Source organism: Astatotilapia calliptera, chromosome 22 (assembly GCF_900246225.1).
Source record: "Astatotilapia calliptera chromosome 22, fAstCal1.2, whole genome shotgun sequence".
NCBI lineage: Eukaryota > Metazoa > Chordata > Actinopteri > Cichliformes > Cichlidae > Astatotilapia > Astatotilapia calliptera.
The window spans coordinates 587,501-615,000 of NC_039322.1; the positions used below are offsets into that span (position 1 = coordinate 587,501).

Consider the following 27,500-nt stretch of genomic DNA (forward strand, 5'->3'; position numbering starts at 1 on the left):
ACTCTGATGGAGGTCCCCCAAACCCCAGATACACCCTTCACACTTTGATGGAGGTCCCCCCAAACCCCAGCTACACCCTTCACGCTCTGATGGAGGCCCCAAAACCCCAGCTACACCCTTCACGCTCTGATGGAGGCCCCCAAACTCCAGCTACACCCTTCACACTCTGATGGAGGCCCCCAAACTCCAGCTACACCCTTCACACTCTGATGGAGGTCCCCCAAACCCCAGCTACACCCTTCACACTCTGATGGAGGCCCCCAAACCCCAGCTACACCCTTCACGCTCTGATGGAGGCCCCCAAACCCCAGCTACACCCTTCACGCTCTGATGGAGGCCCCAAACCCCAGCTACACCCTTCACGCTCTGATGGAGGCCCCAAACCCCAGCTACACCTTCACACTCTGATGGAGGCCCCCAAACCCCAGCTACACCCTTCACGCTCTGATGGAGGCCCCAAAACCCCAGCTACACCCTTCACGCTCTGATGGAGGCCCCCAAAACCCCAGCTACACCCTTCACGCTCTGATGGAGGCCCCAAAACCCCAGCTACACCCTTCACGCTCTGATGGAGGCCCCCAAAACCCCAGCTACACCCTTCACGCTCTGATGGAGGCCCCCAAACCCCAGCTACACCCTTCACGCTCTGATGGAGGCCCCAAAACCCCAGCTACACCCTTCACGCTCTGATGGAGGCCCCCAAACCCCAGCTACACCCTTCACGCTCTGATGGAGGCCCCAAAACCCCAGCTATACCCTTCACGCTCTGATGGAGGCCCCAAAACCCCAGCTACACCCTTCACGCTCTGATGGAGGCTGTCTATCAGCTGCTGGGAATAAAGGAAGCAGTGGCCCTGGAGCTGCACCTTCTCTTTGTTACGTGCAGACTGAACTACTGCAATTCTTTGTACTTTGGTCTGGACTTTGGTCTGGACCAGGCCTCTCTTTATGTCTCCAGCTGGTCCAAAATGCAGCCGCTCGTCTGCTAACTGGCACTAAACGTTAGGAGCATGTAACCCCAGTTTTAGCGTCTCCACACTGGCTCCCTGTTCTTTACAGGATCCAATTTAAAGTCGTACTTTTTGTTTTTAAGGTGCTTATTGGCTGAGCCCCTTTATGCTCCAGAGAAAACCATGAGGTCCAGTTAAAACCAAGTTATCCACGGACTAAGCTTCTCATCGTGACAGAGCCTTCTCTGTGGCAGGTCCAGGACTTTGGAATAGTCTTCCCTTAAATATTAGATGTGCACAAACACTTGATCAATTTAACTCGCTACTGAAGACACATTTTATGGTCTGGCTTTAACCACTTTAACATTTTGGTTTTAACAGCCTTAGTTGTTGTTTTAGTTGTTTTTATTGACTCTTTTTTTTTTCTATATTTTACTGCATCATTGTTTTACATTTTATTTGTTTTAGTGGTATTTTACATTGTTAAGCTCTTTGCGCAGCACTGACTGGAAATGTGCAGCATAAATAAACTTGACCTTGTGGAGCACGTTTGTATCAGTGTACAGATGCTCTGCAGTGCTCACGTCTGCCCAGTGTAATCTGTAAGTGTGTGTGTATGTGTGCGATGGTGTACCTCGTCCGTCTCGGCGGTGCGGCGTGTCGACCACACAAACTCCATGATGGCCACAAAGACGGCAATGATGAGGCCGCAAATCAGAACCACAAAGATCCCGCCGATGTTCTCCATGCCGAGCCCTGAAACGCAGCGATGGACACATCACAGATCGATTCACCTACACCGGTCTACCAGCCTGAGGACTGTTTCCAAACACAGCGTGCTCTCCATCAGCAACAACGGGCCAGGCTTAAAACAACCGATATTTTATGCCATTTAACCTGTTTGATGGCATAAAATGTGGAGTTGTTGGCGTGAGACGCCTCAGAAGGAGGAGACAAATACACAATAACAGCGAAGGCGGAGGACAAAGTCATTTGTTATTTTGTTATATCAATGAGGAAAAGACAGGCGGCACAGGAAAGGAGACGCCCGATAAAAACTTCCTGTTTACGTGTCATCGTGGTAAGGCTTCACTGACATGAGCGAGGAGCACGGTTGTGTCCTAGGCAGGAATCTTTCCATCAAACAGAAACAGGAAATGATGTTTTTATGTTAAATGATCACGCTACGATGACACTGACCTTTGGCCCTGTGGTCCTCCTCTTTGGGGCACTGTCCTCCCTCCCACCAGCGTCTCTTCAGGATCTCCAGCCTGTTGCTCTCCTGCAGCTGCAGTATTCCCAGAGTGATCTCGTCTCTATACGGAGAGCCTGACGAGGAGCAGAAGTCATATTCAGCATCTAAAGACACACATGAAGCTACTCAACCTGGGCTAAATGACACTATATGAGCCTTACGATGTGTCTGCCATCGATCTGAAAGGAGGTGGAAGGTAGGCAGGCTTCAGATGTCCTACGACATCCTTTGTAGGAGCCGCTCTCTAGACCAGAACTCTGTTGAGGCAGCTCGAGCAGCTTTCCTGTCAGATATTACTGAGACTAACAGCCACAACCCCCGAATGTTATTCAAAATGTTTAACTCCGTGATAAATCCCTGTCCTGGATCGTCGAGCTCGGCCTCTCAGGCTCTCTGTGAGCAATTTCTTAATCATTTTAGTGGAAAAGTTTTATTACTGAAGGCTTCACACTCTCTTGTGTTGAATCCTGTTCTGGTTTTAGGGTGCATGTCCACCTTTTCTCACTTTGGGAACCGTTGGGCTCCATATTTGAAAAATACAATATTTCTTATCCACTCTTTTGTGACGTCCAGGTTAGACTATTGCAATTCTCTCTACTGTGGTCTCCAATCCATCTCTATTTGAAAGCTGCAGCTCGTTCAAAATGCTGCGGCTCGGCTTCTGACTGGAGCTAGAAAATTTGCTCCTATCACTCCGGCTCTTGTTGATCTACACTGATTACCAATCAAATATCGCATTGAGTTTAACATTTTGCTACTCACTTTTAAAATCCTGAATAATATTGCGCCCAGTTACCTCACTGACCTCCTCAAGCTGCACACTCCTTGTCGTACATTAAGATCACCAACCTAAGTTTAGACTGAAGACCAGAGGCGACCCTTTGCTTCAGCTGCACCCAACCTTTGCAGCCTCCCTGCTTCTATTTGAGCCTCGGACTCTATCCAGTCCTTTAAATCAAGATTGAAAGCATACTTATTTAACCTGGCTGTCCTGACCAGTTAACACCCTTTTTACACTTTTTATTAAATGTATTATTTTATCATTAATTTCACTGCAGTTTTTATCTTCGTAGATATTTCGCACTCACGATTGACCTTCCCTCTGTGTTGAGGTTTGATGCCTATTTTATTTAACTCTTCTGTTCTATTAATGCCTCCATCCTGTCTGTTAGTGCCCGATCTGTACTCTGTTATTGACTTATGTTGTTTCTCCGTATTACTGCGAAGCCTTCGGGATTTTAAATGTGCTATATAAATAAAACTGTATTGTATTGTACTTCCGAACAGGAAGTAGTTTCCTTCAGATGCACTCCTGGACACAGCCTGTATGCCATCACAGACGTACAGTTCACTGCAGTTTTATTTATATAGCATCAAATCCTACCAACGGTCACCTCGGTGCTTTGAGGCACCACCAGAAACAATCGGACGACCGCCAACAGGCGTGTTTGTGAGCAGACTCAGACTGAGCTCATCCAATCTGATGCTGGATAAACGTGAGCTAAACCTTGGATCAAACCACCAACCCGAGACTGATCTAAGCCTCTGTCTGCCTGACACACACACCAGCTGTGGCCCTGAGTCCACTTTCAGCTTCCAGGCGTGTGATGTCTAACACTGTCCTGCACTGGTGAACTTTCAGAGCCTGCACAGATGATCAGAAGAGCCTGTGGATGGATGAAACTTTTTATGGGTTTATCTTGTTTATCGAATCATGTTTGCATGACCACACAAGACGGGGTCATCGTTCTGCACAACTTTCAGCGTCTGTGGATTTCTGTTTCACGTCTGTGGGAACCAACCAGGCTGCACATAGCTGCACTCGGTGTCGCGGCGTCCTGATGCACTAAACTGGCTTTGAAGACGAGCTGCCGGCTGGTGTTCCTCTTTCAAAGGCAGCGAGACAAATCCAATCTTAGGTGGGCTGTGAATGAAAACAGAGGGCTGGTGCTAATGGCGGAGCTCACCTGCTCACCTGTTATCAGGTAAACGTGCTGATGTGGAGGCGGCGGCGCGCTCTGCGGGGTTTTTAACATGTTCTCATAAACAGCGACACAACGACACCGCGAGCAGTTGCACCTTTTATACAAATCGCCGCTGCTGTCCGCAGTCTCGTTTCCACCGGAGCTCCAGATGTGTTGGAGGCAGCGGGCGGCGACACCGGAGCTCTGGACGGGACCCTGCAGCACGATGTAATCCCCTAATCTCTCCAGACTGCAGGTTGTTTACTGAACAGACTCACGTTCAATCCTCAGTAAAGATTTATTGACAGCTTGCAGGCTGACACTTATCAGCAGACACACACTAACTGAACCCTCCACACCGTCACTTCTGCTGTTTCTGCAGCCGTGGGTCAGCAGAGGTGTCTTTGATTGGCTTTAGGGACAATAGGCAAAGCATATGCTGTAAACACAAGATGGACACAGCCTCTTTGACAGCTCTCACTACTTTGTTTTTCAGCTCGGTGCTCTACGCATTTGCTCTGATCCTCCTGCAGTTTTTTGCAGGTTGGTGAAACTCTAAGCCGTCTCTGAGATACTCGTTTTATACTGGATTATGTGATGGACCTGCTGTAAAATAACCTGATCAGCTGCTAATGTATTTGCTCTGTTACTTGTCGTGGTGACGGGGGAACCCGACCGAGCCCTGCAGTCACCCCGCCACAGCATTTTGCTCCTCTAGGGTCTCCCGGGCAAACAGCAGGGGCAGATTCAATCGAAATCCACAGACTGTGGGTGTGGAGCTCACCAATCCGGTCACATTTAACTGTGTCATGGTTCATCTGACACTTTAAACCTGCCCTGAGGCAAGAGATTGTTTGTTTTCATCATCAAACAAAAGGCAATAATTTAATAACAACAATAAACAGCTGCATTGACACATGTTAATCTGTTTTTAAACTACAGCAGCCCAGTTCTACAGCAGTGTAATTTTTGACCACTGGATGGCAGTAGAGGCTTCTGTATGTTAGTCAATCCACAGTAGAGTGTCAGCAGTACCCCGCCTAAACAAAATCCACTCAGAGACAGAACTGGGCTGTGTCCCAATTAAGAGACCGCACGCTTGAAGTACGCATTTTGAGTGCGATTACGTCACCGCCACACGACGACGGCTGTCCCAATTCGAAGTGTACTCCAAATGCGCCGACGATTTCCCCAAATATCAAGCGTGGTCCGGTGCACACTTGGTCCCATATATCCCACAATTCATAGTGCGGCGGTGGGTGTGGATAATTTTGCTCCAAAAGACGGCAGAAGGGAGCGGCCGAAGAGTGAACTGTCAAAAGTAAGTACTGAATACGATGTCACTTGAAGAACATTAAACAATTGCTGTTGGCCACATGTCAGCAAAGTTATGTGACGTTAGTGATGTTTGCACTTCCAGCGTTAACTTGGTTTTAAAGCCTTTAAATATACGCCGTTCAATAGTCGACCTTAATCTGACAGAGAATCTGATGATTTTATGGATAATTAAAGTCAGTCATATATCCACAAACACAACAAGCTGAAAGTCAGTGATGCTGCTCGGTTTGCAGTCCTGAACATCACGGCACAAGCAGGATTCACTGCACTGTTAATGTGAGCTGTGTTATATTGCTGCCTCTGTTCGGTGGTGTCGAGCCAAACGGACTTTAACGTGTGTTTGAACGAGCTGACGGTTCACTCGTTAAGCTGAAAGAAAGATGCTTTAATCACAGCAGTCACACATGTGTCCACTGTACCATCTGGAACTCTTCTTGTTTACACTCGTAATAACACAAACACTAAATCCTGCTTCTCTGTGCTGTTGTGTAGCAGTGTGTACACCTGAGACTGTCACCTGTCTGTCTGTCCTGCACTCTCTCTCTGTTTCTTTCTCTCTGATTGTGGAATAAAAGTATGAACATGTGTTTATAAGTTACACTTGTGTTTGAATCCTGCAGCTTATCACACATTTGATTTCCATGTGTGACGACTGCAAGTGTCCAGAGTGAGGACAGACTGAGGGACCCACTGCTGCACATCATCTGTGAGGCTTTGCAGCCCTGATGATCCACCAGGACAAACTCAGCAGTGTGTGAGGAAGAGGAGGAGGAAGAGCCAGCAGCAGCTGACAGATGGAGAGAATAGACAGACTGTTCCCTGTTTGTGAAGGACTGCTAGGAAAGTTTAACAGAACTGTCTGTGCTGAATCAGTCTTATTAGGTAATGTTCACATAATGTGATCATCCCAGTGTTTCCAGTGTGAGAGAAAGTACTCAGAGTACTCAGGGCCTTCAAGTTACACACTATGAAAGGCAGCAACAAGTTTAATGTTCAGAAACCTAAAGTCTGTATCAGCAGCAGAATGGAGCTAAAATAAATGTTGGTTTCAGTTCTATGAAGCTTTGAGGATTTTGGATCAGTAGCTGCTGTGTTTGTTGCATCATATTGCTGTAATTGTTTATATGCTTTATATATTCTGAGCTAAGTTGATCTATAGTGTTACATCATATTCTATAAGGATGTTATGTGTTTGTTTACTTTCTGCCCAGTTTGACCCATTTAGCAGACGTCAGCCTGTTTAAGGCTCTGATATCTATTCTGTGTGACTTACAGCAGTTATGACATGGTCTGATTTTCTCACCCAATAAAGGAATATTTCATATATCAGTCGACTCTTCATTCTATCAGACACAGTTATCACAGCTCATAAGTTTTCTTTTTACACATATATGTAAGCATTGAGCCAAATTTAGTAATGCCAACATATTAAACAAACAATATTTGTCTTTTCTATATAATACACCTATATATGCACTGTCAAAGATACTTGTCTGTGAGTGAAGATTTAAGGTGACAGGAAATATAAATAACTGCAACTTGAATCTTTGACCCAGAGTTCAAGCTGTAATATATATATATATATATATATATATATATTACAGGATCAAAGGGTTTGTTTCTCTCGCCCAAACCAATGATCAATGTTTAAAATTCGCTATTAAATATTTAAATCATATCAGATATAATTTATATAATCTGTCCCATCCGCCTCCCCTCACCCTTAATCGATAGATCAAAGGGCAGATGGCCCTTTCCTTACTCCTGATTCTTTTAGTGCGATCAGCTCGTCGCTGTGCTACAAACTCTTTGTCAGCTTTTTGCCGTGTGTCGTTTTGGCCGACAGCTCCTGCCGTACAGCCAAACTCTTGGTGTCGGCCATTAGAAAACTCCACCTTAAACTTTGAGAGAGGGAACGTAAAAATTAAACAAACTCCTGTGTTGTGATTCTCCTGCATGTAAAGTAAACGCCGCCGCCTCCATGCTCATGTGTTAACAGGCCGACTAACTCTGCTAACTGTGCGTTAACCAGGATCACCTGAGCTGTCAGAGACCTCGCTAACAGCAGAACAGAGTGATCCCAAGTTATTTAACACCAGCACTCAGCAGCAGGGGGCAGTCTACCTTGGCTTGTGGTACGCGGTTAGCCCCTCCCCTCTCCTCACCCAGAGGCATGCCGATGCCGTATCCTTTGGTGTCCAGCAGTCCTCCGATCTGCGTGAGGTTGCAGTTGAGGCTGCGGTAGTACTCGTTCATGGTGCTCTCCATCAGAAAGGCGTACTTGGAGTTGAGCACGCGGGCGATGCCCTCTTCTGTGCTCTTCACGAACACGCTGGGCTGCTTGGAGTACATGTAGTTCCACATCCGCTGGTACGTCTGGTACCGCGAGTTCTGCAGGAAGAGAAGGTGAAAGGACAGTTGTAGTGTCTGAACGTGTTCTATGGTCTGTGTTTGTACCTCACGATGTGCGCTTACAGCATAAGCCTACTGTTTTTATTTGATTTGGTTGTTTCTGTGGTAAATGCACTTATATCCTGTGTCTCACTAAGAGCAGTCTGGCTCGAGTCCACTGGTTCCTGCTGAGGACAAATCTTTAAAAACACCTTAAAATATATATTTCACTTCTTTAAAAGGATCGCTAGTTGCCTCAAACAGCTGGTGTTTGGTGCTCTGCTGAGAGCTTACCATCAGTTCAGTGAAACATCTGCACTTCTTCTAATGGCCACTCGAGGCAGCCTCCGACAGTGGGTCCATGCCCATAAACACCCACGTCAATGTTTCTGAGTGCACGGGAGAAATAAACCAACACTTACTGAAAGAATACAAGACTGAAAGTTTGCATGGTTAGGGGCGTGGCCTCTGTGACTGACATGACTGAATAATCTGGTCGTGTTATTACTGGTTACATCATCCCAGGATCAAACACAGGATCTGTGTCTCTACACTTACGGGTCGTTACTTCCAGTATTTAATCTTTTTGTGATTCTGAAAATTCTCATATGTGAATGGAAACTGCTGCTGGTCGGTCTGCAAATGGATTTACTGACATTCAAATAACAGCTGACATCGAGGCCTTTGCATACAGGGCAGTACTCATCCATTATTTTGCTCATCTTTAATAATTTACTATTATATATAATAGAGAACGCCCAACGTACAAGCTTGGAGGCTCTATAAGTGTGCAGATCTCATGAATTCATATTTTATTGAGAACAAAACACAGAGAATAAAAAAATGAAGCATGTCAATAAAAATCTGAGCTCATTTTGAATGTGATGCCATCAACACGTCTCTAAAAGTTGGACAGGTCCATGTTTCCATGCGCATCATTAACATCAGTGTGTAAACTGGGGCTGTTTCTCCATCGTGGCCACACGTGGCTTCTTCTCTGGGTGATGCAGCTTTTAACCTGCAGGCAGACGCTGGTTTCTGGGAGCGTTCCTGAGCCGTGCACTGATCCTTTAATGCAGCGCTGCTGAAGCTCGCAGTTATCGGCCTCGTCCCTGCGTGCTGATGACCTCATGTAGATGATGACATGTTCACAGTGAGGAACATGATTCTGTTTGTACATGCAGTTTCTGACTTTTCCAACCTTTTGTTGCTGCCATCAAATCCAACATGAGCTCATGTTTTGTCACGACGCGTTCTTCACAGTTGCAGAACGAAACGTGAATTTCCATCATGTTTTTAAAGCAGAGGTGGACACAGTCGGCATAGACAGGTTTAGATTGTAGTGAAACCTCTTTTCTGTGAGCACTCAGGACGTCACAGCACCTCAGGCCGCTTTACAGCATCCTCCATTTGTGATTTTCTTCACCTTCAACCAGCTGCTGCTTCTAACCCCTGCAGCCTCCTGTTGGGCGTCTCACTAACGTCTGTGGGAGTTTGGAGCGCGTGCTGTCCTACAGACTTGCCTGAACAATCAGCCTGCATCAGCAGAAAGCTGCGGTTTTAAAAGCTGCCTGACTGAGAAACACTGAAGACTTGTTATCAATGCTGCCGTTGCTGTTTGGACAAACTAATGTCAAATCTGGATTTTCCTGCAGGTGTAAAAAATGATTCTTGCCATTTATCTCCATTAAAATCTGTTCACCGATGCTGCACCCCAGGCTGGACTGCAGCGCACTGTCATGCAGTGAGATTAACAGGAAGTAGAATCCCTGAGACCGCCTCTGTGTGCCTGAGATGACCGTATGGGATGGCTGGATTAAAAAATAATCTCACCATGAAGAAGGTCATGGTGGAGCCTCCGTGGATGGTGCCGTACTGGATGTTGGTCTGGTCCGCCAGATCGTCCGGAGACTCGATGGGCGCCTCCATCCTCTGGACCGTGAGAAATGCTGCCAGGTTGGCCGTGTAGGACGAGATGATGATGAGGGTGAAAGCCCACCTGAGGGAGGAGAGACGAAGACCTTTATGTTTTTACCCTGCAGCACAGCCCCACTCTTCCCCCTCGCCTATCTTCATTAAGAGCTGAGAGAGGAAAACGCAGCAGAGAGACAGATGGAGGGCACTGCAGGAAACGTCAGGAGTTTTAGGTAAAAATCATCAACCTAAACATGAACTCGAGCTGCAGCAGAGACGAGCAGGATGCCTCTGCTGCAGAGGAAATGAGGCGGAAGTGATGAGCAAGGGAATTAGGGAGGGGGGAGAGAATTAAAGAGGAGGCAGAGAGGAAGGATGAAGCAGAGCAGAAACTAAATGAAAAGCAGCCCAGCAAATACAGGAAAACAGACTCGGGCTCTGGTGATTGGCTCGAGGCCGTGATTACTTCTAATGTGCTGTGTTTGCACAGAGCGCTGCGGGAAGTGGAAGACACACTCTGTGGTGTCAGCGGAGACGAGACCCACGACTGCGACGGATCTCGTTTCCATTTACAAAAAAAGAAAACACACAAAGAAATGTTTCTTAAAAGATGAGCCGAGTTTCAGGGGAAACGCCAGAGCTACGCCGCCAACTCTGTGTTGGTCACCACACATCAGCAAGGCAGCTCCCCGAGCACGCTGGGTAAAAGGACCATGGCTTTATAAAGGTTTGAGGTTATATGAACTGAGTCAGAAAAGAGTTCAGCCCAGCGAGGAGCTGCATGTGCGCTTCAGCGTTTGCAGCAGAACGCCGTGATGGGTGAGCAGCAGGAGCTGCAGGAAATGACCCCGCGTCCTGAGGAATCTGAGATTTTTAGACGCTGCGAGAGGGAAACTACAAACGTGATCGCGTTTAAGCTAACCTCCCTCTGACGGCCTCTTTGCTTCCACTCTGCCTGAATATGCAGCGTGAACAGCGCAGCGAGCCACTCGTGAGTCTTTCTAAGGCTAAGTGCCAGACGAGGCTGAGAGCTGTGAGAGGAAAGATGCTGATGGCCTCTCCAGTCCCTCCAGTATCACTCCACCATCTGTCTGACTGCAGCTACTGGGACTGAGGGAGAGTCAGGGGTGGGGAAGTACTGACATACTTTGATTTGGTCAAAGTACAGATGCAGCAGTGCAGAAATACTCGGTTCTACACAGAAAAAAAGCTCACAACACAAAATGTTTCTGGCAAAGTAACGACACACATTTTGATTTTGTAGTCAGACGGTTACAGGTTGGCTCACCTGCTTTATTCTGACAAGCTGCACCTCCATCAGCACCACCTGCACCTCACTGTACATATGACTGCTACACTTACAGCTAAAACATATGATCTCACAAGATGGAACAATCATTTCATTATCCTGATAACGAGACCACGTGAATATAGAAACGTTTCTCTGCACAGAAAATAAAAGAACCAAACCTGCAGCTAAACCACAGCGAAGAATCCTCCACCCAACCTCCACCCTACACCAACACTCACTCTTATCTAATGTGAGCTTAGAGCACTTACTTACAAAGGAATCAGGAAGGTTAGTTTCAACTTACAAAATCAGTGAATTTGAAAAATTATATTTTCTATATTTTTGGTTTATTTAAAGTTTAAATAAACAGAAAGGCTGAAACGATTAAACAGCAGTGAAAGGAGGGCGAGTCAGAGGGGGCGGGGGGTGGGGGCGAGTCAGAGGGGGCGGGGGGTGAGGGCGAGTCGGGGGGGCTCCAGAGTTCTGGTAACGAACTCATCATTTGATCTAAACCTGCAGGACACCGGCCCTCGAGGCCTGGAGTTGCCCACCCCTGAATGCAGCGCTCACCTCACTGTGTCTCTGTGGCATCCATCCACCCCGACCTCCTCCCCACACCCACCCTGGTTTGCAGCAGCACACAGGGGGTGGAGTTTCATATGAACATGTTTGGGGGCACTTCCTGAATCGACCACTGCTGTACCGATAACACAGCGTGACCAGAGCAGGCGAAACGTGCTGCAGCCTGATGGGCTCACGGGCTGCGGTGGTGATTTCTCTGAGCGTGACACCGCGTGACGCCGTCTTCCGCTCAGGAACGGTCGTCCTCGCTGTCCTCCATTATTTATAAACGACCTTGTAATGTAAATGACCTCGTGTTTCACATGAAGTTCGTCTGTCTGAAGATGTTCGTGCACATTTGGAAAGCGTGACTGAAACATAAGCTGGTACCAACCAGACTCCGCTGACGCAGCGTGTGGACAGCGCCCGCGGCATGATCTCGGAGCCCTGCTGCATGAAGCCGCCCACTGGGAACCACAGGCTGTTCCCCAGCGTGTACTGGTTCTCCAGGATGTCCCGCCGCTCCCGCAAACACGGATGAGGGTTGTACCATTCGTAGGGACTGAGCCTGGGGAGAGAGGACGAAACATTAAAACCCAGAGTAGCTTTAGCCTCAGACACGCGGCTAACATTTCACGGTCAGCTGCCTGCACTTATGGAGCCCTTAAACCTACGCAGCGGGGCGGCTCTGCTCTGTCAAAGCGATGCGGTGAGAAAACAAAAGAAAAAAGGCGAGAGAGACGAACGTCACGCTCGACACCTGAAAGGAAACGACGTGGTGACTGTGTTTAGACGCTCAGCTGGAGCGCACGACTGTTGCGTGGAGTCATTTTAGCATTAGCCTTCCATTTATCGCGCCTTGAGGCGACTTATGTTGTGATTTGGCGCTATATAAATAAAATTGAATTGAAATTGAATTGAATTAATGTTACATCATATTTTTACTCTATGTCGATCTTCAACAGAAACGGGACACCCTCCGGTTACGCTGGGTTGGTCACTTCCACGCTTCCTGCTGCGTGACGCGGCTTTGACTCGCCTCTCACCTGCACAAGGTGAGGCGAAGACTGTAAATCAGCCCAGGCAGAAATAATGACAGCGGACACTTCATTAGGTACACCTGGCCTGTCCTCATTAGACCCCCTTTTTCCTTGATTTTGGTCCATGTTGACATGACATCATCATGACATCATCACACATTTCTCCAGAGCTGCTCTGCTGGACTGAGATCAGAAACCAGAGATGATCTGAGGTCATCGTCACCGTGTCTACCTGCATGAACGCCCTGAGCGCTGCCACGTGATTGGCTGATTGAACATGTGTGTTACGGAGCAGATGAAGAGGCGTGCCCCTCCTACTCTCTGCTCACATATTACAGTTAAACACAGATTAAAGCTGTTCTCTTCATGCTTTTACTCTGAAGTGCAGCTCGTTATGATGTCATCACTAAGCAGCTGATGACATCATCAAATCACGACTTTATGATAAAATGACTTTTTGTGTGCTGTGGCTGAATGCTTGGTTTGTCTCTGTCAGCTCAAGCAGAGCTGAGCGTCTGAAGCTGTGACTGTAAATAAAGTTTCGATACAAAGTCCTGGATGGCGTGCAGAGCGCGTCAGCGATTTATGGCCCACCTTAGAAAACTGTTCCTGAAACGCAGACACATGCTGCAGGTAAAATTAGGACGCTGACGCACAGACAGGTGTCTTACCTGGCTGCGAGGAAGAGGACGCAGCTGACGGCGAGGTAAGCCAAAAGCATGAAGAGCCAGACAGCCGGAGAGAACGGGTCCAGGAAGGAGAAGTAGCCCGGCTTACGACCCTGAAACACACACACAGATCACATGACCACGGCATTCCTGACCGGGAACGTCGGGTCTCCGCCTGCTCTCGTGCTTCATCTACAGTCTGTAAAGGGTAGGATACAGCTTCCTGCCGTGGATGGCGATTTGTGATAATGACCGTCTGCCAATCACAGCACACTCTGAAACACCTTCACACTGACAGCTGTGCATTTTGGAAAATGACGCTCCTGGAACAAAAAGCGCTCGTTCACTTTGAACCTGCAATTCCAACAACAACAAAAACAACAGAACACAAAATTACACTGACGAGCTTTTCAAGCGCTAACGAGCGTCAGCCAGCGCTCCCTGATGGGACGCCTCCCGTTGACCCGCTTCATCACGTGGCCTGCTGTCTGCGATGCCTCCATCACCCCCCATCTGCTGGAAAAAGGATTTGGCAGTGAGGGGAGCAGGAACTCCCAGATTGGACTCAATTAAAGCAGATGACTGGAGCTGTAATAGAGGCAATCTATTCAGGCTCTGATTTCTGTCCATTCTGGCTCATTTCAGAAACAGCTCATGAGGCTGGCAGAGCTGAAACGATCGTGTGATGTGGCTCAGACCCAATCAAACATCCCGGGCACAAGAGCAGGTGACAGCGGCTGCATCCAGCATTCCCGACTTCACTGGCGACTGAAAGAAAATGTTCCTACGGGAGCTGTGTTTGCAATACAGCGTAGCTCTGGTTGGTTGGACAGTAAGAAGAATCCCGTCTTGCTTATTCAGCACAAGGTCGAGGGGGGTGGAGCCTAACCCAACACACAAGGGGGCGAGGGGCAGAGAACACCTGGACAGGTCTAACACAGGCAGGCAGCTAATTAGGCTAACCCCACTGTGGGAGCAAGCCCGAGTACCCGGGCGGATTCAAACCCACGACTTTCTCGATGTGAGGACACAGTGCCGGCCCCGCGCCATCCATCAATATGTAGCGGTCGCTCGTTTATCGCGGGAGTTATGTTCTAAAAATAACCCGCGACAGGTGAAACCCATGAACTTTATTTTTTACAGTCATTATGGATGTTTTAAGGCTGTAAAACCCGTCACGGCATGCTTTACACACTCAGACACGCATGAACGTTTTCACTTTTCTCTCGTTTAAACTCTCAAAGTTCAAACCTTTGTAGAAAAATAAGTCCAGAATTATAGGATGAAACCAAACATTGTTGCGTTTCTTTGGGAGGAAACTTACACACATACAGTGCAGTACTGCTAGGGTCTAAGATTGATGTAAATTTGACAAGCTGAACGCACTCTGCACTGTACAGGAGACACGGCATGAGATTGATTGACAATGGTCTACAGCCAATCAGGACGCAGAACACAATGTGCTGTAAAAAAAGAAAAAAGAAAAATTGCACAAAAAAAAATCTGCGAACCAGCGAAGCCGTTATAATGAGGGAGCACTTTCATCGACAAGAAGACCCATGGTGGAAATAAGGTTGGAACGTGTACACGTGCAAACATGCAGGTGTGCCCTCGTGACGGCGACTTACAGTCTCACGTGTTACCTGGCCGTTACGATGTCTACCATCCACCTACACCAGGGGTCGGCAACCTTTTTGATGATGAGTGCTGTCTAAAATTTCCTCAGAAGTCAATGTGCCGTATGTTTGCATTAGCAATAAATAATATAACAGTTACACACTTATATGTGTTCACAGATGTTGGCAGCTGTCAGCGAATAGTAATCAGCTATTTTGAAACAAAAAAAGACTTTTTATCCATAACAGCAAATGAAGTGTACAACAGAAAATACAAATGCTGTTTATGGTCTCCTCACAACAATGTAAACAGACGCTACTGTGACAGTGATGTACAGTCTTGTTGGTATATGTATGATTTCTATACATTTTACGTCAGATAAAAACTTTGGTTGTAAGATTTAGAAAATTATTTAATAAAAGCTAAATATTTTAAATGAGAATAAGAAAGAAAAGTATTTCTTTGTGCCCCCCTCTCCCTGTTAATGCCCTACCTGCCCCCTGGCAACACTTTGCTAGACCCGCCCCTGCACAGTTACCAGCTGTCAGCTACATAAAAAAGGATCCTGGTGTTATTTGTCTCTCAGAAACAGTTCATAACTTCAACTCATCCATGTGACCTAAAAGGTAAACCTGTTTCTCCATCACCTGTTCAGCTCTGATGGTTCAGTAAGGACATCTCCTGGTTTCATCTTCATGTTTCCCTCTCACCACATATCCAAACCGACATCATGACCAGCAGCTTTACAGCTGTGGCTCCAGCAAACATCAGCTGATACTAGAAATTAATATTAAATACATTCTAACTACAGCTGATCAAGCTTAAACGTGCTGCTGTTGTTTACCGTGACATCCGCTGGTTTCCTGTTTCTGGCGCAAAGTGAGCGCGTGCCCAGGGTTGCCGACCCCTGACCTACACAGTAGTGATGGGGTTTCGGCTCTTCAGGTTGTTTTGTTGCTTTAATTTATTTATTATTAACAATAATATAAAATTATGCACAAAAGGAATTACTAATGTAAAAGAAAAAGTGGTTTTATTTATATATGTTTATATAAAAATATACACGGTGGCCCCTAGAGACAAAACACGTTTCTAGCGTTAACTGAACTTCAAAACAGCTACTGAAGATATGCGTAGCCTAATTTAGAGTTTAGAAATGTGTTAGACAGGATGTAGAATTATTGTAGAGACTCTGACACTGCCCTGGATGTAATAAAGGCCTGAGTGTGTCATAAACTTAGGAGTAGATTTCTAGGAGACCCTCCCCCAGTTTGAACTGTGAAAGTGAGACAAAGAGAGGTTAATGTTGAGTGGAAATTCCTCAGGGCATGCCTGGGTGGGAGTCTCAAAGTTTGTAACTGAATAACTTCGGTTTGGAAGGGAGATGGACTTTTATGACCCTCAGGAAGGCGCGTACATAGAGATATACGCACATATAGGGCTGCTCAATTAATCGAATTTTAATCACGATTACGATCTGGGCTTTCAACGATCATTAAATAAATATCGTCAAATAATCGCGATCTCAATTTCAGTGAAAATAATCGTGATTATCATTTTTGCCATAATCGAGCAGCCCTACGCACATAGTGCTTTAACTGTTACGCACACACGCCCATTCACTCACGTGCACTCACATAGACACACGGGTACGCGCACACACAGGCATTCACGTGCTCGTGCACATAGGCACAGACACAGAGTTTGCAGCACACCGTGGGGGTTGTATGATACAGTCGCTCCTACAAAACTGTGTTTCACAGACAAAGGAGTGAAGATTTTGCAGAGGGGCACCGGCCTGGCAAGTCTTCCCTTCTAGAAGATTCATGCTTAAATGAGATGAATAAAGGTTTTGTGAAATGACTACTGAGTCCGGTGCATCTCTGGAAGCCTGAGGAATAAAAAGAACCGGGGTGAAACTGATTTCCCGACACTACCTAGATCACTTAAATTACACAATTGAAAGCATGTGTGTATTGTTTGTGTATTTATACACAAATGGTAAATGGCCTGTATTTATGCAGCCACGAGGTAACAAAAGCTCAACACTGCCCCCTAGCATCCTGGAGCACTTCTGTTGTGTTTTGGAGTTTGTACGTGTTTTGTCTCTAGGGTACCGTAAATATACTTTTATTTATTCTCTCCACATAAAATGTAATAAATCATATAATACAAAAACCAACTATTCACATTTCAACTTTTAACTATTTAAATTTTCAGCTTTTCCCTTTTAAACAAATTTAAAGTGAAACAACACAAAACACTGCAAACACAACACAATTAAATATAAATTAAACTATGAAAACAAACAGAAGATGCATATTCTCTGTCATATGGACCCGCATGAATAAACTTTCTGAATCTTTTATCATCTGCAACCAAGTTGTGGATGATTACTATACCTTTCTAATGTGACGTTGTTGTCCCTGGCTCTCTCTCCCTCCTGCTCTGTTACTGTGCTACTGAGTGTAACTACCGCCCCTCCCCCTCTGCCCAGCATAAAGCACAAGGCTCACGTCGTTCACGTCAAAGATCCGACTCTAAGAGCCGTTTCGTTCGCGACCGACACATCACTACTACACAGTCACAGCGCTAGCTAGCATTAGCAAATCTGCCCGCTGTTGGCTCTGAAAATCGAGATGCTTCAAAAGTGAGTCAAGCTTATGCAGGAACACACGAAGCCATGGTGCAATTCACCACATGCACAAATAAAATAAATCTAACCTCTGACCCTGAATAAATGTGTGCGATAGGAACTTTTAGGAACTTTAGCCTGTGCTAAACCTGGCTGAGACCCATGGAGGCAGATGTGTCAGCACGAGGAGGACATGAGACCATCCAGACTGAGGAGATACAAGTTTAACTTGAAGCTTGTTATCGTGTTGTATTTACACTTGTCTTGTTTTACAGGCGTCTGTATTTAGAGCCGTGTGCCGCTAGCAGCTCTAATATTAACGACGCCGCTTCCTCTCCTCGCAATCAGCCGGCGTCTGCTCAGCGATGGCGTCACACGATCGCAGTGAAACGCTGTGCCTCAGATTCAGAGAGCAGGGCAGTGATGATATATCGAGCACTAATGAATTGGGAGCAGCAGCAGACATAAATTTGTAGTGTTCAGCGCTGGGGGGGGGAGAGCAGGGGTAAACACGATGGCTCTTCTTCTCTAATGTGTGTGCACAAGTCAACAGCTTGAGCAATTAAACAGATTACCATCTTCAAGTGTGCTCGCGAGCTATTTACACACACGCAGCTATGAGTGTGTGTGTTTACAAAGCACATAAAGCTGTTGACGCCTGCAGACACGATTGGATTGTGTATTCAGTTGCTTCGGGACTTCTGAGATTTAATTCCTGTTGGCTTGTGTGAGTTTGCACACCGACATGTGCGCACACAGACGTACTCACATCGTGCACTGATGTTGTAGACAGTCGGCTAAACATCGCCTGTTACGCTGTTGAAGAAATCGGTGTAAACTCAAACGCCACCACAAGGGAACAGTGAAGGGAACAAATGAGCCCAAACAAAGCAAACAAGGATACAAAATCCAGCATAAAAATGTGAAGCACAACAAACATCAAAGCCCCCAATCAAAGCTAACATCAATGAACTCGAATAGGAAACAAAGAGAGGAAGACGCAGCTGCAAGATTCAAATCTCAGCAGCAGGCCCGGGATCGCCTTCTCTGCTCTGTGACGACTAAAATATGTTCGCCCTGCTCAAGTTCAATCAAACAGCACCAACATAAATAATTTAAATAATTTCCCCCAGGGATCAATAAAGTATTCTGATTCTGATTCTGATTCATGACAAGGCGGCGTTTCAGGGAACGCCCCCTCAGCTCAATAAACCAGCCCGTGTGTGCAGCGGTGCTGATAGCTGATCTATCAGCACCGCTGCACTCGATAACAGACGCCTGGTGTTAGCGGGATACATTCACGGCGTCTCGGTTCACATTCTCCACTCCACACTGGAGCGGGAGGGCGGAGCTCCCCTCCGGATCGAGGCGATGGATCTGCCCGTCAGCCCGGCGCTGTGACAGCGTAAATCACGCCTGCAGGCCGTGAGCACAAATGTGCTCTCGCTCAACTTAATCCTTAAATAAACACTTAAGAAGCGCGAGCTCGGCCTCTCCGTGCACACATTAAACAGCTGACTGATCGTAGAGTCGATACACCGAAGCTCTCACAGCGGACCGGGTCAAACATGGAGGACAGAATGCTAATGAGCCGCAGAGGTACAGTGTCTGAGGGCAGGAGCTCCATCAGGAGAGACGAGGACGATTTCATGATAATGACGAATAAATGTTTGACAGTTCTCACACTGGAGCTGCTCACGCAGGCCTGACTGCTGCCGCTGCGCCTCCGAGCCACGCATGCTTTGCGGATCAGCGTGCTTCATGTGCACTGGTGCATGCCACAAAGCTGATGTCATGCACAGGAAAACAGGCCGCTAAACGCATGGCTGACTGAAACACACCTGAACACGCTCGGACGCTTCGTTGCAGAGCTGAGACAAACATGGTGTCCATAGTTCAACAGCAGCACATCATCACGTGTCCGAAACACTTCTGTGTACTGAGCGTGGACGCCGTGACCAATCAACACTTGGCTGCGTCTCGCTGCTGCATTGGTCATGTGATTTGGACGCGTGGGCTTCAGAGGGTTAACCTGCGCTTTTAGACTTTCTTAGTCCTCCTGCCTTCATATTTCACACAGGACTGAAATACATCGAACTAACAACGACTCTAAAACAGGAAACGTGCCCCTCGCTCCGCCTCCTCCTACACAATCCTCAGAGAACTCAATAATAATTAATAACAACAGTGTAATCGTCCCTGAAAGCGTCCTAACCCCTGAGACTGAGGTTCACCCAAAAATCTACAACCTGAGCAGGTTTCTGTCAGACTCACAGGAAGTGAAGGCGCTGCTTTAGATTCCAGTCAGGGACGCAGAGCCACCGATCCTCCCTCAGAGGCTGGAAAACTCATATTTTTCAAGCAGCAGCAGGCGTCACCTTCTCCCCCAAACTGAATCACAGGAGGAGAAGAAACATGCCCTCCATCTGTGTCCCCGGCTCGGCTTTTATCTGCTCCCCCAGCTCTTCCTCTTCCTGCGCGATCTCTCGGGTCGCAGGAATATGCAGGAATATTTGCGGTCGCTCGGTCCCAAACTCACAGTTTGACTGAGTGGCCCGAGCCATCGCCGCCGCCAGCAGCAGAGCCTCACTGCCATGTCTGAATCCATCCAATCATCAGGCGGACGGAGCCGGGGCGAGACAGGAAGTGTCAACAGGTGCAAACGCTCGGCTGTTCAATTTGTAAAAGTTTGTGCGAGTCCACAGACGGCGCCTGGAAATAAACGGACCTTTAACATCGTCTAAAAAGCGCTTCTTTGGACGAAAGCAAACCGCCCGCGGCGCTTTGACGGCGCCTCCATTAATATTCACCTGATGGATCTGAGCACGCACGCGTCCCTGAAGGGTCAGCTGTCATTTCATCTGAACCTTCAGGGCCTGCACACGTTAAACTGGAGCTATGACCTCATTTACATCCTGGCGTCGCCGATGTGATGATGTTCTAGCACGTGTGCACCAGCTCGCTGCGTTTCCACCTGCTGCAGGTACAGGAGGCGTAACCAATCCAAGCTCTCGGTTCAAGCTCGGCGGTGAGGCAGGCGATCTCACAGCGTGCCAAGCAATGAGCACAGTTTCAACAATGGGCCTCTCTCCATGCTGCCATGCTGTGTGAGCCGCAGACGCCGGGAACATGACACTAACACCTGCATCCGGACAGACGCTGCATCGCACATGGGTTTGTTCTGTCTCAGACAGCCATCACAGCCGTGCCCAGAATGAGACACGCTTGTGCTGGTGTTAAACATTTGCACCTGTGCCTCTTCAGTTTCAGTTATTAGGACCTCCAGTAGCTCCGGCCATGTAGCTGCTGGTAAAAAGAAGGCTTCATGCGCTCTGAGCAAACCCGACTGTTCATACTGAACCTGATATTTTAATATCAAAGATCCCACGAGAATCCTCCACAAACACATCGAGTTTCTCTGCGACTGCGACTCACAGCGAGGTCGAGACTCCATCAGGAGAAGCACATGGCGACAGCGGAGAGAAAGAAGTTAAACTTTAACAGGAAGACTGAGTCTTCCTCTGTTCTCCACACAGAGGTGGGGTTTCTCTGCTCTGCGGTACGACGCTGAGCGGCTTCCTCAGTCTGGGTCTGTGCCGCTAACTCAGCTAGCTCTGCTGGAACGTCTTATTAAACCTGTTGTCTGCTTATTTGAAGCCTGCGGTGCTGACAGCTCCACTGTGCTGTGCTGCGATGCATTTTTTATGAGCCTTACAGGTGCTGTGGGTGTTTTATTATTTCATATGCTGCACGGAGGCGGAGAGCACAGGGTCCAGTGCCTGCTACGCAGAGAGAGCTGCAGTTCAAGTGAGGTTAGCGACTGAAGGTGCGACTTAGACCGCTGTTCCAGGGAAGCACGGGGAAAGGTTTCATCTCATTGGTCAGCAGGTTGCTGATTGACCCGTCGGACTAGTGTTTTGACAAAACGTCCTACTTTTATAGGTAGCGCGGATGTCTATCAACCCGGGACGAGCTGCCAGGTCAGCGAGGCTGAGCGCGCTCTGAGGCGCCCGAGCAAGGATTCGTTAAAAAAATGAATCCTTATTGAAACTGTAAACATTTTCTTTTGACCGACTTGATTCTGAAATTAAAATGAAACAAATAAATACAATTGATCAGCAACATTAACGACTCAAAAACCCAAACTCAGCCCTTCTCATATCTATGAAACACTTTAACCTACAAAGTCACAGTGAAGCCAGCGTCGGCACATTTCCTCGTCTTTGCTTTCAGGCAGTGTTGCCAACTCCTCAGTAAGGAAAATCGCTATTGGCTGTCCTAAATGTCGCTAGAAGTCGCTAAATGACGTCATCGCCTAATTTGCATAATTGGTCATGCTAATCTAATTGTAACCTATGTTGTTGGAGAGAGAAATAACATCGTGGAAGAGACATAAAGTGAGTAAAAACGTCCTAAATGCATTTAGAGTTTATTTAGAACTACAAATTAAATTTATTTTAGCAATTATTGTTTTTTAATGTCACAATTCCAACCCTGCTCCTTTACCCGGGCTTGGACCGGCAAAAGTGACCCGAAACAGGCGCTCTGGTGGAGTTACTTTGTGTGTGTGTTTATAAGTAGTTTTAAACTTGATCCACAAAACAGCATAAGAGTAAAGGAAGACCTGACTGCATTACAGTCAGTGCGGGAGCAGCGGCTTCGCTCATGCGCGATTCATTTGCAGTTTGGATGCACAGGTGTGAACGTCTTCTGCCCTGATAGCAGCGGGGGGACTATCTGGAGGACTATCCTCCGCCTGTGAGCGCTTTGGCACGGGCGAGGTGCCCACGGCAGCACCGCTGCTTGTTAAGAGTAAAAGCGATACCCGCTTTCACGTCAAAAAGACGTCATAAATAAGTCTCCAATAACACCAGAAAAAGTCGCCAGATTAGTTGCTAGTCGCTTTTTAGAAAAAAGTCGCTAAGGGGGTCTGAAAACTCGCCTAATATAGCGACAAAGTCGCTAAGTTGTCAACACTGCTTTCAGGACACTTTCGTTTGTCCCGTTATCTCCGTCTGTCATGGTCCTGGGCCATGTTGGCACAGTGTTCTTAGTTTCCTTGTACGTTTGTATTTCGTTCCTTATTTAGACCATGTTTTCTGAGTTGCCCTGTTGTGTTGTTCCCTAAGTGTTTTCCCTTCATGGCTTTTACCCCCTGTGTGCCCCTCTGTGTATCTGTGAGCCCTCGTCTCTCCTTATGTTTTATCCCATGCTTCCCCTGCCCATTATGTCTAAGTTCTCCCCGTGCTCTCTCTTCCCCCTGTGTGCCCTCTATGTATTTATGAGCCCTCGTCTCCCTTTGTGGTTGTTTCATGTTTCCCCAGCCCGTTATGTCTGTGTTTTCCCCGTGCTCTCTCTCCTCCTGTCTGAACCTCTGTGCACTTCCTGTTTACCTTGTGACTCTCACGCCAGTACATGTCATGTTCAGTTCACCCCGCCCTGTCTCGTTATGATTATCAGTGTCACCTGTGTTCCCCGTGTGTTCCCACTTCCCTCGTTAACCCTCTGTGTATTTCTGTCTGCGTCTCCCTCTGTTCAGTGTGACGTCGTCCCTCATGTTGTGTGGATCTCCCTGTGTCTCTCTGCGTATGTTAGTTTACTTTTCCCAGTTTAGTTTTGTATTTCCTATGTTCTGCCATTCCAGCATTAAAGCTGTGATTTTTGAGTTCATCCCCGTGTCTGTGAGTTTTGCGTTTGGGTCCTCCTCCAGCCTGCCACACAGCGATCCTTGACAGTACGACGTCACCAGTAATGGACCCAGCAACTCACAACCCCTCCGCTGAGCTCCGGGAGGATTTGATCTATACGGTGGAGTACCACTGTCAGGAGTGGGAGGCGCTGCCAGGAGACGAACACCGGGAGGTCGTAGCCGCCCGTCTACAGCGGATGGTGTCCGGACTCCCGTGGCTGTTCGGCGCGCTGCACCCCCACATCCGGGACTTCCTTGTTTCCACCGTAGGCGTCCGCCCGGAGCTGCCTCTCCAGTGTGAGGGGTCGGAGGACGTTCAGCCCGGTCCGCTGGAGGATTCGCGGCCCGGCTCATCTCCTCCCCCCTCTCGGCGAAAACGGCGCTCACGCCGCCGCCGCCCTAACGTTTCTGAGCAAACTCCGGTGGTGAGTGACACTAACTGTTTCTTCCATACCACTTCCAAGTCGGACCAACTCGGACAATATTCTGCTCCTGAGTCCGCTGTTTTTCAGGTCCGTAACACATCAGAAATGAATAGCGAGTTTGAATATGACTGTGTTTCCAGGGCTCTTAATGTTTCTAAGTTCACCTCCGCACCTTTTAAGCACGAGACTGAGTTTATTACCCCCCCAGAGACTGCTGTTCATGCTGAATTAAAGAATCCTGGCACTGTAAGCTCCATGCGCGTCATCCCAGAGGCCATTAACTCCGTGTCTGGTAATTCTGGGTCGGTTAATCCTGAACCTGCATTGCCTACCCTCACGCCCATGTTTCAGTGTGACTATTTTTCCTGTGCTCCTCCCAGGTCAGCAGCAATTAACACACAGACTGATAATCTCACCTTAGAGAAGCAAAAGACTATTGTCGAACTGCATACTCATGAACAACACCGTGAAGTTAACAGTTCTGAGGTCCCTGTACCTGCTGAGTATAAGACTGTGAATGATGTTTCTTCACTCCTGGACTATGCTGCTCTCCAACCTATATATTTAGAAACCGTTTGTGTGAATGCTCCTGTGTCCGCAACGGATCCCTTTGTGCTCGGTGTCACTGACTCTGCTAAACCTGGATCTTCCTGTGCTGTGACTGTTTTAGAGACTGCTACTCCTAACATGGACAGCTTAAGGCCTACAGAGTTGCCAGGAGTGACTCGCCATGAATCTCTGTTAGCCGCCCGGCCCGAAGCTCAGTCGCCACCTCCACCACATTCCGCCTCGCTTCCCATAGCACAGTCACATCCACAGCCTGACTTACTACAAACCTTATTTCAATCCTTAGCCCAGTCAATAGCTCAGTTGGTAGAGGAATCATCGGCCTTATCGTCAGCTCGGTCTCCAACTTTACAACCATCACTGCAGTCTCCAGTGTCCCCAGTGCAGTCTCCAGTGTCCCCAGTGCAGTCTCCAGTGTCCCCAGTGCAGTCTCCAGTGTCCCCAGTGCAGTCTCCTGCAGCCCTGCTTTCCCCAGTGCAGTCTCCAGTGTCCCCAGTGCAGCCTCCTTTAGCACAGTCACCACCTACTCCACTCTCACCACCACCGTTACAACAGACATCAGTTCAGTCCCCTGTGCCAGTGCAGACGCCCTCAGTTCAGTCCCCCGTGCAGTTATCTACTTCACCACCATCAGTAGCTCAGCTCCCACTCTCACCCGTGTCTCCAGCAGCTCAGCTCCCGCTCTCACCCGTGTCTCCAGTAACTCAGTTAGCTGCCCAGCAGCCACTCTCCGCTCAGTCTCCTGTGTCGCCAGTTTTGCTCATTCACTCCATGCAGAGAGGTAACTGGACTTCTACTCAGGGTACTTTCCATGGTTTAGCCGCCGTTGGCACAGTTTGCCACTCCAGGGCTTCCCCAGAGGCTAGGTCTCAGTCACCAGCTGATTCTGGACCCCTGAAGTTTAAGCAGCCCCCTAAGAACTGCACCATGTTCGCATTGCCTGGGCAGAGTCAGTGCTCAGTGCAGCGCCAGTTGTCCTCATGTCGGCCGAAGGACTTCATGCCTGTTGGCGTTGTTTTGGCCTCCGCTGGAGGGTCCGAGGGGCCCGTTCAGCCGCCTGTCTCCGCTGGAGGGTCCGAGGGGCCCGTTCAGCCTCCTGTCTCCGCTGGAGGGTCCGAGGGGCCCGTTCAGCCTCCTGTCTCCGCTGGAGGGTCCGAGGGGCCCGTTCAGCCTCCTGTCTCCACTGGAGGGTCCGAGGGGCCCGTTCAGCCTCCTGTCTCCGCTGGAGGGTCCGAGGGGCCCGTTCAGCCTCCTGTCTCCGCTGGAGGGTCCGAGGGGCCCGTTCAGCCTCACGCCGCATCAGCTGGAGGGCCCGAGGAGCCTGTCCAGCCGCCATCTGCGACCTCGCCTGGCCCGGCCTCAGCCTCTGCATCCTCGCCTGGCCCGGCCTCAGCCTCTGCGTCCTCGCCTGGCCCGGCCTCAGCCTCTGCGTCCTCGCCTGGCCCGGCCTCAGCCTCTGCGTCCTCGCCTGGCCCGGCCTCCTCAGAGTCTTCGTCCTCGCCTGGCCCGGCCTCCTCAGAGTCTTCGTCCTCGCCTGGCCCGGCCTCCTCAGAGTCTTCGTCCTCGCCTGGCCCGGCCTCCTCAGAGCCTTCGCCTGGCCCGGCCTCCTCAGAGCCTTCGCCTGGCCCGGCCTCCTCAGAGCCTTCGCCTGGCCCGGCCTCCTCAGAGCCTTCGTCTGGTCCGGCCTCTTCAGAGCCTTCGTCTGCTGCAGCGTCAGCTGCTTCGTCTGGTCCAGCGTCAGCTGCTTCGTCTGGTCCAGCGTCAGCTGCTTCGTCTGGTCCAGCGTCAGCTGCTTCGTCTGGTCCAGCGTCAGCTGCTTCGTCTGGTCCAGCGTCCTCGTCAGCTGCTTCGTCTGGTCCAGCATCCTCGTCAGCTGCTTCGTCTGGTCCAGCCTCCGCTTCTGCCTCGTCTGGCCCTGCCTCGTCTGGTCCTGTGCCCACCAGGCCATGGCCAGCACGCCTGAGACTGGAGGGCCGCCGCTGCCTTCCGCGCGGTCGGCCCCCTGAACTGCTCCGTCGTCTCCTTCGCCGCCGCCGCTGCCTTCCGCGCGGTCGGCCCCCTGAACTGCTCCGTCGTCTCCTTCGCCGCCGCCGCTGCCTTCCGCGCGGTCGGCCCCCTGAACTGCTCCGTCGTCTCCTTCGCCGCCGCCGCTGCCTTCCGCGCGGTCGGCCTCCTGAACTGCTCCGTTGTCTCCTTCGCCGCCGCCGTTGCCTTGCGCGCGGCCGGCCTCCTGAACTGTTTCCACGTCGCCGCCGTTGCCTTGCGCGCGGTCGGCCTCCTGAACTGCTCCGTTGTCTCCTTCGCCGCCGCCGTTGCCTTGCGCACGGCCGGCCTCCTGAACTGGTTCCACGTCGCCGCCGTTGCCTTGCGCACGGCCGGCCTCCTGAACTGGTTCCACGTCTCCGCCGTTGCCTTCCGCATGGTCGGCCCCCTGAACTGCTCTGTGTTTGGGTTGTTTTCTTGGGCTCCGGTGTTTGCTGTGCTCTTCTTTTGTTTTCTGTTCCGAGCCCTCCGTCCTGAGCCCCCGCCGCCCGCCCTGGGTTGTTTTCTGTTTGGTTTTGTTTTTCTGTGTTTGGGCTGTCTGGAGCCAGCCCTTGAGGGGGGGGTACTGTCATGGTCCTGGGCCATGTTGGCACAGTGTTCTTAGTTTCCTTGTACGTTTGTATTTTGTTCCTTGCTTAGGCCATGTTTTCTGAGTTGCCCTGTTGTGTTGTTCCCTAAGTGTTTTCCCTTCATGGCTTTTACCCCCTGTGTGCCCCTCTGTGTATCTGTGAGCCCTCGTCTCTCCTTATGTTTTATCCCATGCTTCCCCTGCCCATTATGTCTAAGTTCTCCCCGTGCTCTCTCTTCCCCCTGTGTGCCCTCTATGTATTTATGAGCCCTCGTCTCCCTTTGTGGTTGTTTCATGTTTCCCCAGCCCGTTATGTCTGTGTTTTCCCCGTGCTCTCTCTCTCCTCCTGTCTGAACCTCTACATGTCATGTTCAGTTCACCCCGCCCTGTCTCGTTATGATTATCAGTGTCACCTGTGTTCCCCGTGTGTTCCCACTTCCCTCGTTAACCCTCTGTGTATTTCTGTCTGCGTCTCCCTCTGTTCAGTGTGACGTCGTCCCTCATGTTGTGTGGATCTCCCTGTGTCTCTCTGCGTATGTTAGTTTACTTTTCCCAGTTTAGTTTTGTATTTCCTATGTTCTGCC

The 27,500-nt window shown here is 49.0% G+C and overlaps 1 protein-coding gene across 1 annotated transcript in view; it reads right to left on the reverse strand.

Annotated features, from left to right (window-relative positions):
* Window positions 1–27,500, reverse strand: part of LOC113014774 (glutamate receptor ionotropic, kainate 5-like) — a 212,185-nt gene that overhangs the window by 941 nt on the left and 183,744 nt on the right. The window contains exons 15-20 of the mRNA XM_026156512.1: window positions 13,376–13,485; window positions 12,059–12,232; window positions 9,732–9,897; window positions 7,673–7,898; window positions 2,151–2,279; window positions 1,585–1,706 (exon numbers count right to left, since the gene is read on the reverse strand). Coding sequence (XP_026012297.1) covers window positions 1,585–1,706; window positions 2,151–2,279; window positions 7,673–7,898; window positions 9,732–9,897; window positions 12,059–12,232; window positions 13,376–13,485 — 927 coding nt within the window. The remainder of the gene's footprint in view (window positions 1–1,584; window positions 1,707–2,150; window positions 2,280–7,672; window positions 7,899–9,731; window positions 9,898–12,058; window positions 12,233–13,375; window positions 13,486–27,500) is intronic.